At 34.8% G+C, this 14,342-nt stretch overlaps 1 protein-coding gene across 1 annotated transcript; it reads right to left on the reverse strand.

Moving 5' to 3' along the window:
* Window positions 1-7,004: 7,004 nt before the first annotated feature.
* On the reverse strand, window positions 7,005-14,112 carry LOC128219519 (5-hydroxytryptamine receptor 2A-like). The gene is made up of 2 exons (XM_052927330.1): window positions 13,467-14,112; window positions 7,005-8,239 (listed from the first exon to the last, which is right to left on the reverse strand). Exons 1-2 carry the CDS (start codon window positions 13,756-13,758, stop codon window positions 7,005-7,007), a joined length of 1,527 nt encoding a protein of 508 aa, XP_052783290.1. The 5' UTR covers window positions 13,759-14,112.
* Between the last annotated feature and the right edge of the window lie 230 nt (window positions 14,113-14,342).

Consider the following 14,342-nt stretch of genomic DNA (forward strand, 5'->3'; position numbering starts at 1 on the left):
ATAGAGTACCGAGCAATACCACTTGTGAAGACATTGACAATTTTGACCACTTTCTTTCATTAGAAAATATTCTACCCCCCCCCCTTTAGGATGTTATACTACATCTCAACTGGAGGCAATGGTAACATACTATAAAAAAAAAACATGTACTGTGTACAAAACCTAAACATCACTTCAATTGATATCATTCTACACGTAGAAATTGTAGATGAGAGAAGAAGGTAACTAACAAGAGCTGTCATAAGACTCGACTACGTCGCTTTGACTTAGAAGTGAATACAATAACGATCTTTTTTATAACAGTGACCTTGATCCTAAGGGCCCCAAACACAATCATATGGAAGTCATCCATAAACTCTTCCTACATTTCAAGTTTAGACACAGTATGTCAACAATTACTGAAACACTTATCTATTTTTAGAAACAGTGACCTTGACCCTGTGGGGCCAAAAGGCAATCCATGAACGCTCTGCATAAACTTGTCCTATATACCAAATTTGGTCACACTACGTCAACCCTTACTTGAGTTATTCGGTACTAACCATATTTATATATTTAGCAACAATGACCTTGACCTAGACCATTACTCTCAGGACCCAAAACACAATCTCAGGAAAGGTCTCTATTAACTCTTCCTATATACCAAGTTTGGTCACAATATGTAGACCCTTACTTAGGGTATTCAATACCAACCCTTTTTCTATTAATAATATCAATTGAAGGAAGGATATCAGACTTATAAGTGAAAATCCCTAAATCCCAAAAGTTATCATAAAACTTTAACCAGACGCCGATGCCGACGCCGACGCTGGGACGAGTAGTATAGCCCTCCTTATTCTTTAACATTGATTATAAGAAAGGTGCTCTCAAGAAAAATCCTGACTATCATTTATCAAGACAAACTGAACTTTAATATAAAAGGCCTCATAAAAGTAGATTATAAGACTCTTGCTTGGTGCTTGTTGCACAACCAAATCTGCAACACTGGCAGCATCTTCCACAGGCTCTATCACTGAAAAAAAGATTTGTTTCCCTATTAATGGTTCTTATAGCTACAAAACATCATGCAATACAGTGTAAACTAGATTATGCCATGTTAAATGTTTTTTACATTGTTTCCATTATATCATTTCACTTCCATTCTGGGAATTATTATGTTAAAAGGTAACATCTATGATTGAAGTAGTTGCACATTACCATTATTTTAACAGTATAAAAAATGGCTGAAATATATAATTCATTTAACTGATACATTCAGCAATTCTTCAAAGGGTTACCTCCTGATTCTATCCCGCCTGGGATGAGTTGGGGCTTGTCCTTTAGAAATTCAAGGATAATTTCCTCTGCCAGTGTAATCTTGCCAACTGGACCGCCACCGGTGGCCATGTTTTCGTTATACTTTTTCTTGGCTAAAAGAATAATGGATTCTTTATAATGATGTTTATATACATAAAGCATTGATTGTAAAGCTTTATTGAATTTCCACCATGATATAATTCAAAGATTTTACTCTAAGACTTTGCACATATGAAATGTTTTGATTAGATAATAATGTATTATTAATTATGAAAATCTGTATTACCAGTATGTACCAGTGATAAGTATCAAATTTTTTTATTAAATTATACCTCTACTTTTCACATTCTGGAACAATTTCTTAAACTCTGCAGGCGTCCGCTTAACATTGCTTGATCTGCAATTGAAATGGCCACCCTTCAGATTGATCAAAATTTTATAATGAACAGGAAATATTTTACAAGTACTTAAAATAATAAAAATAAATTTATTCCACTTCCAACATAGATTCAATATAAATACAAGCAGTCAGAATTTCTGCAAGAAAATACTTTCCCAGAAGATAAACATATTCAAATGAGACAAATGAGGTATTTCAAACCACCTTTAAGCAGCAGGTACATGTATGCTGTCAAAATCCTATTGCTCATAAAAGAAGTTCTTTAATGCAGACTTTGTATTGATATTTATACACTTTGAGGTTAAATTGATATTAATTCCATCTCATTGCGTTAAATTTAAGATAAAAATAGCTACTGAAAGCTTAATCATTTAAGGTAACGTTTAACCAGCTTAGAACTTACGCGTTCAAGTCATCGGCCACCTTATTCCAGGCGGCCGACTTTTCTTTGAATGTGATTCCGTCGGAGAATCCCCCGTATAACACGTCGTACTGTTCAATCACAAGCCGCACGGCACGCAGTCGCTCTTTATCATCCCAGGTCGTCCTTTGTTTTTCTAGCGACATTTTACATCAAACACAGCCGACAGTCACTCAGGCGCTTGTATTGTACAGGTATCTGATTTTGACTACATCGGTAATATGCGTCTAGAAATTCTGAGCAATGTTCAAGAACGATAACGCTTGAAAAAGTAAACAATGGGCGCTTACGTTCAAGTATAAATATTGCGGAATCGGACTCAGGCTCAACGTTGAGACTGAGTCAGAGGCTGTTTGAAATCATGTAATATTCGACAAGTTCAGTTGAGTCTGGACTTGGACTCAGGTGCTGAGAGTGAGTCCAACTTTCAGACTCAGTCTTGAGACTGTTCGTAATCACGGCCCCAGGTCAGTTTCCTTTAACGCCTTTTGTTCAGTTCTAACGGTTGTATTATCGCGAGTGTCAAATGCAAGACAAAGGAAACTTTTACACTGTTTCTTTCTGGAGTGAGGTTTGTGCACATAAACTGGTTTATACTCCCAGTAAATTTATATTTTACTGACCGTTCCAAGGCGGTACCTAACAATTCTTGATAAACATACCTATTTTATATATATATATGTGTGTGTGTATGTATGTACTGTGCTGTTTGTGGAGTCTTGTGCTGTTCTTCCATGTTTCTTGTCTGTGATAATGTGTTCTATGTCTTTGGTGTTTGCCCAGTGCCACTAAACCGGTTTTATGTTTAAACTTTTTGCTACTGAGCTTGTTTGTTTAGCTTTTTGCATAAATTTTAATATAAAAGAAACTTATCAGAAACCAAAACATTAGCTGTTCATGTAAACTGTAAAGTAGAATAATAAAACGCACTCATCATTTCAATAATCATTTAAAAAAGTGTGCGAATATACCTCGGTTCGCAATATAAAGAAATGGAATCAGTGAATCGTTATACATATGCTCGGAAAAGTGTGAATATCGAAACGAAGAACAAAAAAGACAGTGTTCGTATCTTTGTTTCTTTGAAAAATATGTATTCACTGTCATAATCTAGAATAGAAAATAGAAAGGATTGATGTCTAGGAGTGAACAGTTGGACACGAAATATGAACAAATATATAGAACATATAAGTAATTGGTTGGTAGTTGCTTATTCAAGAACATTTCGTTATATTCGAGGTGCCACATATTGCAATAATATAGGTAGCTGCCTCCGCAAGATCTAGTGCTGGATCGGTTCTAGGAGTGTTTCAACAATCATATATATTGAAAAGAGTTCAGTATCGGATGGAGATTGATGGCTATATAGTTTACGGATCGGTTCTTTTAATCTACTTTTCGCTAAATTAAATTATGATAGTGATAACATATTACTTAACAGTGCGGCTTTATTGGCAATCAAAGATGTGTGATCCTAACAGCGAAGGTGCAAAAGGGGGATGACCAAAAGTATGGAGGTTAAGGACTGCTAATCACCGCCCTGATTCTATGTCGAATGGCAGACGTTTTAAGAAAAGAGACTGTTATGAAAGATTTGAAAAAGAGGGTAAAATAGCAACATAAAACCTGTGTCGTATATACAAGCCGTCACCTAGCTAGTTTTTCCACAATCTGTATGCTTTAACATTCAATGTAAAATAAACAGAATCGTGTTTTATGGATGTTGCACAATTGTATACAGTTAAAAACATCATAAACTTAATCTTACCTGATTTCATCGCAGGACAAAGATTCGTTATTCTGGCCGTCGGTTTTCAATATCTACGTCCCAGGAAGCCATGGATAAGGGTCTCTGAATATTGTCATGACCCCGTATTTCATTGTGAACATGTCGAGTCTCCTGTGTCTTGCATTGGACATAGGGTTAGGGTTAGGGTTAATCATTCATAACCCTAACCCTAACCCTACGTCCCAGGAAGCCATGGATAAGCGTCTCTGAATATTGTCATGACCCCGTTTTTCATTGTGAACATGTCGAGTCTCCTGTGTCTTGCATTGGACACTCGCGATAATACATGAGAGCTGAATGATAACCACATTGCATATTCTGCGCTTCTGATTCAAATAATGTGTTATGACGATGTGAGCACTTTTATAACGGCTCATTGGATTCATTGAGTGCATATTGTTATATATAGTGAACTCAACATATATTCCTTTGATGTACACATAATGCGACAGTTGGTGGTAAGGAACACCTTTATTGTGGCATATGGTGCATTAACCTTTTTGAAAAAGTGCTATAATGGCAGATTTATTTTACGCCAACTCCGGCAGATAAACAATAGAGCATCTATGACCTGCTGTTTGATATTGTCATAATTCATAATTTGTTTTCCTATCAACTTAACGGACGTTGCCTTTGTTAAACGATCGTTGTATTGCTTACCTGATTGCTCGTGTCAATTTGATACGTATCATGACATCAACAATTCTTATAGGCAACATACAAGAATCATATCAACTTGGATTATTGCAGTAAATAAACCTGAATAAACCTGATCAATGTTATGGTGTTTTGACATTCAGGTGATGAAGCAAATATATGTATATTCAATTTCTATGTTGCAAACGAATGTGTTTACTTACGTTTATGTAACTTCAATACATTGCTTTTAAGAGATGTGTATAATATGTTAATCTGAAAATGTTACGCATTATATAACTAGTTTCATGTGCTTATTTAATGTTTGAAAATTGGCATTTAGTTTTGAGGGTCTCTTCTACGGACACCAGACATACTGCGTTTGTGCATTGGTCGAGAAGAACATCTTATGACGGTAAAAGGACTATCAATATATTCCTGATTAAATTAATCATGCAGGTTTTTTTTTTTCTTTTTGAGGTCTCGAGGACCCCTTTTATTTGCCCCGTAATAGGGACCATGGGGTCGGGGCCATCCCCATGGGCCCTTACGATGTCATTTCTTGACACACCCTGCGACCAAGCTAATCAAAATTTGCTCAGTATGTTAACATCTGATGGAAGGCGGGTCAGGGCAACACGTAGACGCCGTACCTGTTCAAGAACTGTTGAGTGATACATACTACCGTGCATTGTTATGCAGTATAATAGCATGTTCGGTTTGCTACAATGTTTGCATAGAACATTTAAATTACCCTGATCAACAGCAGAAACACTTTTCCTGCCATCCATAATTCTACCTCATTTCATGACACTACCGCCCCAAAATATCGGCCCCTCAAATAGACAATAGTTCAAACATCTTTTTTTTTCTTTTGAAAACCCGAACTCTACCATAATGACGCCGTACCAAATGTAAACGAACCACTCGATGACATAGTAGCATAATGTTTCCCACTTAAAGTCTCCTGGCTCGTATAGGCTGGCGACTGTCTATGATGGCGCAAAACGGTAAGCTTACTTATACTGTATCAATGTGCTGTTCTACGCACTACAGCGAAATTATATGGTCCTTTTCTGCGTTTTACACGTAGTCTACTAGATCTTGGACTACCTGCGATAACTTCAATTTGTTGGAAGCGTTCTTAAATGCGATATATATTGTATTTTGTGACTTACAAACGTTTTACTGACGTCAGTGAGGCTTTCACCTGAGTAAGCACAACCAATGCTTTAACTAGCTGATTTACAGTAATTCTTCAATTTAACGCAGATTCAAAAACTGATGTGATTTTATCTGCATAGAAGTCACTATGAAAGTAACCAAACAGCTTTGGTTTACTTTTTTCCAACGGGTTGCACGAGCAAACATATTGTAATGTCATAATCGCTATACGAAATGTTTACATTCTAAATGAATATTTGGTACTCTTGATCGATAGAAATGTTGCAAATAGAAAGAGTATACATTTTCAGTCTGATGAGTGTTTTTAAATCAGAGATTTTCAAAAATAAATGTGAAAACTTTCATTAACAATCGAGTTTATTATATACCCATCGTAAATGAACACGCAGTACATATCTCACAATACGGTAGGACGTATTCAAATCCAATGCCATATGGATGTATTAAACTCTGCTGACGCCAAGTAATTTCAAGTATTAATGTGACATGTTAACACCTACGTTATTCAAAAAAAGTTCTTCATTAAAATGACATTTATTATAAATCAGGAGTTTAAAAAAGATAAACCAATTATTTATATGCGAAAGGGATGATTAAAACTGCGTGTTATCCGGAACGTCATATTCGACTGTCGTGGATTATTGCAGATTTTGACATCAGAACAAATATCCTCTCGAGTGAATACAGCCTCCCGGATCAAAAAACATTACTACTAACTAGTGATGAAACGATTATCGAGTGCAATCAATCAATCGTCGCTGACAATGCTTGTCGAAATATGTCGATTTGAAGTAGATGCACATCATACATACAAAGAAGAAGTTTTAATAATACTAAGATTTCAGTTAACGTAAACAGTCGTAAGCGAAACTAACGTTTGTGAGACTTGGTTCGTCGTTTACAGTGTTTGCGCGCTACAGTATAAAAATTACCAAAAGCAGTTTTAAACAATAGTTATACAGTGTAAACGAAAAAAAGATATTAACAGAAAACAAAAATCTAAATATGCAATATACAGTAATATGGTGTCGTCAACACAGGTTATTTTTTTCTAAAATATTGCATATTTAAAAAAACAAACTTTTCTTATTCCATTGCATCTTTTATTATTTTTATTTTTTACTTGTATTTCATCGGCAACATTTAGAAAGATAATACATATTTTGAAAGAACGAACGAGCACAGCCTTATTCATTAATATGTCTAATGTGCATTCTGTTCATACACCGATACTGCATATAGGTTATTCGTGTCGGCGCCTTTATTAGAGCACACTTTTATAGAGTAAACTCCCTGTCACTGCAGTTTTCTCTAATGATAACATTGGCTCTCCTTGAATCCTTGGAAATAGGACATGTTGACTCTGCAATTGTATGGTATCTACACGTCAAGAGTTTTATAAAGGCCCGCTTAAATGTCTTGTTGAACATGGTGTAGATAATTGGATTGATGGTGGAGGAAGCCCAACCTAGCCATGCGAATGTCGATACCAACGTAGAACTCACAGGGCACACGATACAAAGCGCCGGAATGATATTTACTACAAAGAAAGGTAACCATAGTAACACAAATATCACAAACACAAGGCCTAATACTTTGGACGCCTTTTGCTCGGTTCTAACTGTGGTTTTGTCGTGTTTGTCTCTGGTAAGACTCAGGAGACTCGAGGCTTTCACAATGAATGTCCGGGTCATGACGCTCTTAAGGGACGATTTGCCGGCGCATTCCGGCATGTGGATATTCGAGAATGACGATCGGTATCTCGAATACTCGTCTTCCGATACGTCAAGATCACTTGCAGTTAACGTCTCTGTGGAATTATCAGCTGAATAAAGCCGTGGGACGTCCAAAAAACAGGATTTTGATTCCTTTTTATCAAATGTTTTTATTCCAACGTGTTCAGTGTAAAGCGACGCGCATGATACAGAATGTGAAATGGCACTCGGTATTTCCTGGGTTATATTATCAGAATTTGAATTGTTGTTTGTCCTCTCCCTTTCAAATAACTCATATGTGTCACCTTTTTTAATAAGTCTTTCGTCCAACATAGAGTTGTGGCGTCGGACTGAAGTCCTACATCTCCGTATCATGGGCATTCCCTCCTTGGTAAATTGCCTCTTGGGATCACAAAGCTTGGACTGTTTATACAGAAGACGCACTGTCAAAGTGTATGATATTACCATGATAATTAACGGAATAAAGAAGGCTAGAATGGATCCGTATATTATAAAGCCATAATTTTTCAAATTACACCGATGGTTATTCAATATATTTGATTGATCGAGCGCTCCGAGAACCGTCACAGGACTAGATATAGCCACAGCAGCCACCCAGATTACCCCGATCTTTGTCACCACTATTGATTTTGACTTGTTTCTTGTCTTTAATGGTGAGCGTATTGCAAGATATCGTTGCACGGAGATGCTGCAGAGGTGAAAAATTGATGATGTGCACATCAAAACGTCGGTGGTAATGTAAACATTGCACATGAGTGCTGTAAATCGCCAGTATCCTGAAAATAGATAAAACAAATAGAGTTAAATGGTTTGAATGTCACAAATGGCTTATAATTGTGTTGTTATATCAAGGCATTCTACGTATCATTATATACTATAATTGTGATTGGAGCAAAGCATACTGTGACACCAATCGGGCAGATAAGCCGCTTGAAAGGACATTGCGTTTGATACTTTCCTTGATCAATGTTCGAATTACTAAAAGTTACTATACGGAGTTAACTGGCCAATTTAGGTAATGCCTTGATATACTCTTCGACCAATGTCATGTCACATCTACATAATTATTTTGTGAAAATTTAATCTTAATTGGTTTTGTATGATCAATATATTAATAGAAGCATCCCTCTGAATCATATCTTCCCTCAAGTCGAAGCATTTTTATAACGGTTTATTGATAACTTTACTGTCATATTGCGTTAAGATTGTGAATCGGCCATTTTACCTCAGCACCTCAAACGACAGTTGCAGATAAATTAAATGTCCACTGTGTTCCGCTTGGCATAATTGATGTCTGTGTCAGTCAAGTTTCGTTCAATTGGAGAGGTAAATCATGTGTTTAAATGCATTTCATGCTTGTTGTGTGCAAAATAGCTTTGCACTTACATGGTAAAATATGAATATAAACCTTTATCTATTTCAAACATAAAAAACTTAACTAAATACTATATCAATATTTTTCACCCCCCCCCCCCCCGATTTTTGCACAAACCCGTTTAGACGTTTGGGATTGGAATAGTCCCGTATAACACGACTATTATTTTAGACTAAATATCCACTGTGATGCATGGTGAAATAATCCTGTAGAAAGGATGCTAGGTTTACATGGTATACATCTTTATATAAAAGATGATTTGTTCAGCCTTAAAAGTTCTTATTTCGTTGTAAGTGAAAAATATAAAATAACACTATGAAATCATCAAGATGTTTAACATAAATGTTCCCGGCTCATGGACTTGAGATTTGCACCTAGTTTTATTTTGAACATGTCATAATGATAAATCTTTGGACAATAATATTGAAGTCGAGTTAAGGATTGATTTTTTTTGCCAAGTATCTTAATTTGAAAATAAACTTATCGAGGTTAAACATAAAACGTTCAAAATATAAAAGCCATGAACGTTTAAAACAAAACTATTGCAATGGTATTTGTAAATATACATTCTAATTGACTTGATCGCTATTCATAAAACATCTTAATTCACTTAAATCGTTTTCTATATTTCAGTAGTCCACTTATCGTATGATATGTCTGATTGATAATATTCTTTATTTTCCTTGATTACCGTTCCAATGCGGTACCTAACAATCCTTGATAAACATAATTAGTTTTTTTATATATATAGTATGTATGCACTGTGCTGTTTGTAGAGTTGTGTGCTGTTTTTCCATGTTTCTTGTTTGTGTTTTTTTTGTTTTATGTTCTATGTCTTTGGCGTTAACCCAGTGCCATTAAAACGGGGTTTATGTTTAAACCTTTCACTACTGAGCTTGTTTCTGTAGTTTTACGCATAAATATTGATTTAAAATAAAATATTACGTTATAAAACACTTTTACTTTTTATTTTTATTTGTCTACGAAAATTTCAGAAATGTATTAAGTAAAGCTTAATTTGTTTTATGTATACTACTTCAGGAATATTTAAACACTGTTCAAAACAATATGATAATGGAGCTACATTTATAATTTCTTAAAAGTACGGCATCGTTTCTAAAGAACTATTTATAATATTTGTGATACAAATTCTGTTCAAAACTATTTTATTGCGTCCTTTTGTTTCCTTTCTAAACTAAAAAACACCGACATTTGCAAAATGATGGACGCATTAAATATGAAAGTGGATACTTTAATCATGATGTTCATTAACTTTTACACAGATGCAAGAAGTTCTTCTCGTCTGAGTAATCAAGGCGGAAAACAACACTGTCCTTGTATAATATTTGCTGTGTCTCAATTACAACACTGTCTTGGCACTTTAAAGTGTGTAATTATTAGGAAAAATGTTTATTATTCAGAAACCATTAATAACCAACGTCTTGGCATTTATAAGTTTGCTATCAAATGTCTTATGAAGAATTAATGTAAACTCAAGCTGCGCATTTTCCATGAAATCAATTCGCATTGTTAACGCCATTTGTCATGTTATATGTGTTTGTGCTTATAAGAACGTATTCAGTTTATTTGTTTTCTCTTGTTTTAAGTATTTCATTGTTAATATGATATGATACAATGAAAAGGTTTACTTAATATTAATCCAATGTTTTACAAACAACAAATAGGGCACCAAACGGGGCCAGGGTTTAAGAAAACAGTGCAATTATCGATATGCTTATTTCACTGTTTCTTGCATAATAACACATAGTTATATTTCGACAAACCACCAAAAAGCATGAATTAAAAAAACATGGACAAGTTAATATATATATGTTACAGGGATAAGTATCGCTGCTCCTTGGCCTTTTGTGAAGCAATATAAATATGCCGTCGTTCAAAAACTAAATGCAACTAGCGGACGGAATGTTCAATGGAATCGTTTTAATGAGGAATGCTACTTGAATTTAATGCAGCTATCAACGTGTCTCTGACATTTAAAATGTTATCCATGTTTTATAATTCACAAATAGGAATGCTTAACATGTCCTGTTTAAAAAAACACACTCTAAACACATGCCACCGAAAAGCTATTATTCATGTACATAAATGCAAACTTTCAAACGTATCAGGAGTTAACGGAAAAAATCGTTGGATTTACAAAACAGATGTTAGAAAAAAAATATAAATGGAAAAAATTTGTATATGTTGGTACATATTTAATCTATTTGAGAATGATTTAATAATAATTCGAAGATTTCCATTTCAATTTCTAATGTATACTTATGTGAAAAAACTACACAAACAAGCTCAGTAACAAAAAGTTTAAAATTAACCCTGTTTACTGGAACAGGGTAAACGCCAAAGACATAGAACACAAAAACCAAACATCACTACCAAAATAATGGGACATCAGCACAAAACTCCACAAACAGCACAGTGCATATACACTATATAAAATACTAGATATTTGTATCCAGAATTGTTAGGAACCGCCTTGGAATGGTCAGTAAAATGTAAATTTACTGAGGGTTTAAACCAGTGGACTGACTTGACTTGAATACTGACTTTAACGTTTGTTAAATTCAATCCTAAGTTTCTGAAAAGAAGAGCATTTAAACGACAATGAAAAGAGATGCAAGGAAAATAACCTTAAAGTTTAAAGGCAATGCATATTAGTAAAACACCATTCGCCTTGCATATTTTTTTGTTCATTTACAACATCGCTATAAGACAAAGAGGCACAAGCAACCATCTAGCAGAACTGAATCGGACTCTGTATTTTCATAGACTAAGGAATTAGTGACGTATGTGTACGGGGAATCGCTTTTCCTTGGAAACAAATTGGTAAGCTCGTTTAATACGATCACTGGTTTCGTGAAAGGAGATCTTAAAAGCTACAATAAATGAAGACAGATGCAAAATAAAATGGTTAAAATAATGCATTTAATGCATTTGAGATAATTATTGCAACTTACAGTGCCCTAAAACTGAAATGAAACGGGACCAGTAGTTTCATAGACAAAGGAGTTGGTGCAAAATGTGTACGGTGAATCATGACAAACACTGAGTTGCTATTATACCACGATACGTGCTAATGCGTTGCTCTTCGCATATTTCGACAGTTGTCAAATGTTGCAATGCCATTACGAGATATAAGTGTGGATTTCGTACTAAGTTACATATGTTGTTTCATTATTTTATTATTTTAAACTTAAATAAAGTTATCAGCATTAATATAAGGTCGATGGGCAAACAATATACACGCGTCCAATCGAGCACTTTTATTTTACAAATAATGCATATAATAATGGTATAATTACCGAAAATGTGGTCATGACAAAATTAACTTTCTGATGGCTTTCGAAATGAGCACATAACTTGTTTTGATGTTTCTTAAACTGCTACTACTACTACTAATAATAATAATGCTTTAAGCAATTAGCTGTCTCTACAAACGATCTGAATTAAATTATATACAAAATTAAAGTATAAAATCATTAGGCAGATCATCAAATGCCGCATCAGTTATTTGCAGCAATGAAATTATACAGCAAATACAATTTGGTTTCAGCAATTTTACAGTTAAAACGTGATTTGTTTGTTAAGTAACTATTCTGTTATATTTTTTTAGTTTATTCTATAACTGTTTAGTTATAAAAAATGTACCAATGAAATGGCACACTTGATTGACTGGGATTGCTACGAGATAGTGTCTCAAATAATGGAATATAACTGCATCAAGAACAACCGAACTACCGAATTGAACATTAATTTTCCAGCGTATGGCTAGAGACTTGGACAATGATTAGGATATACATTTCTGCAATCAGTATCGGAAATAGCCGTACTTTGACTGGTCTCTGAAAGTATACTAGCTGATTACAAGTTTTTCGAGCGTATATATGTGTACACATATGGTTAGAAATAATCGCCTGCAAAACGCCTGGTTTACAACTTAAAAGTGATAGACAAATACGCCTACGAAACAATAACTCCAAGACATATCGTTGGTGCAAAAATGTGCTATCGACAATTCCACGGTGCAGCTGTGCATTTTGTTTATACGTACGTACATAAGTATGATTGATATATCATTCTATGACAAATATACACATTCCGAATAAAGGAGAAAGATAAACCGTGTATGAACGTTTTTACTACAGATTGCCTACGATTTCGTTTTAACATATAAGGAATTACGGTGCCAGGAGCTTTTCTCCCGATGCGGACTTGTGGATATATTGAGATTTGGCAGCTTTTCAATTCATTTAGGTGCATAGATACACCGTGAGAATATTCTGGTGCATTCAAGTAGAACAGGGTAAACATAAAATATATAGTTTAACTTAAAATGAGCGCTTTTTGCTTTACTGTCAGAGCAGTGAAAATGTATTAATGTATTTTGCATGCTGATCATATATTACAGTGATTGCCCATCCGTCATGCAACGTTCGTCATTATGCTGCACCGACAATTCTTTATTATCAGAGCATGTTGGAATTTGAAACATATTTACTATTTGACTCTATCTGATTTGCTAAAAATACGAGTTATAATATATAAATATATATAGTATTCATTACTTCATAAGATATAAGCAACTTTAGAAGAAAGAAAATAATACCCACCGAAGAACTCGTTTAATATGCTCATAGGCATGACGAGAATGCATACAAGCAGATCGGTTACGGCCAGAGACAACAGGAAGTAATTGGTCACTGTCTGCAGACGCTTCTCCAACGATATTGCGAGGCACACCAGCACGTTCCCGGTGATCCCGAACACAACGACAAACCCTAGAAATAACACGCCCCAGTTGTAGCTCGCTCCGGGTGGTAGCAGCCGATCGTAAAACGTTAGGTTCATTTTTCCACTCACTGTAGTAAGAGTATCCACGTTGGCAATGTAGTAAGGGTCCATTGAAACAGTTATATTCCTAATCCGACGAAAACTGTGTAACCCATGATTTTGTGCGTGTATTTATTCAAGTTGTACCTTTAAAACAAAGTTATTGTTATTTATGTTTTGCAACTTTCTTTTAGGTTAATAATTAAAGCATTGATATCGCACGTTGCATCAGTTACAAACAATTTATCCAAAGAAATAGAATTCTACATTTTGCACCGTCTTAATAGTACACTTTATTCCTCATACAAACGCAAAAAGTATATGTCCACAGTTGAACAAATATTTTATTGTTTCAAACGTATCAGCCTTGAAGCAGATGTTATCGATAAAAGCTGAAGATCGCTACAATAATTTCCTTTTACGTAGTTCCTGTAAAAGCATTTTTAGCTGTGGTCACGAAAGCGACTTTGCAGCTTTATATTTCCATTTAAGTCGCTCGTTGATGTGATTCCAAATCGATTATTAGATAATACTCCAAGTTAACGAGGTTGACATAATGATAATTATCAGGATTTTATTTATCACATTGCTAAAAGTACAATCCAAATAAAGTATCAAGTCGTTTGCTTATCCAATTACGCAGTTCATTTCAATTG

Source organism: Mya arenaria, chromosome 15, assembly GCF_026914265.1.
Source record: "Mya arenaria isolate MELC-2E11 chromosome 15, ASM2691426v1".
Classification (NCBI taxonomy): Eukaryota; Metazoa; Mollusca; class Bivalvia; order Myida; family Myidae; genus Mya; species Mya arenaria.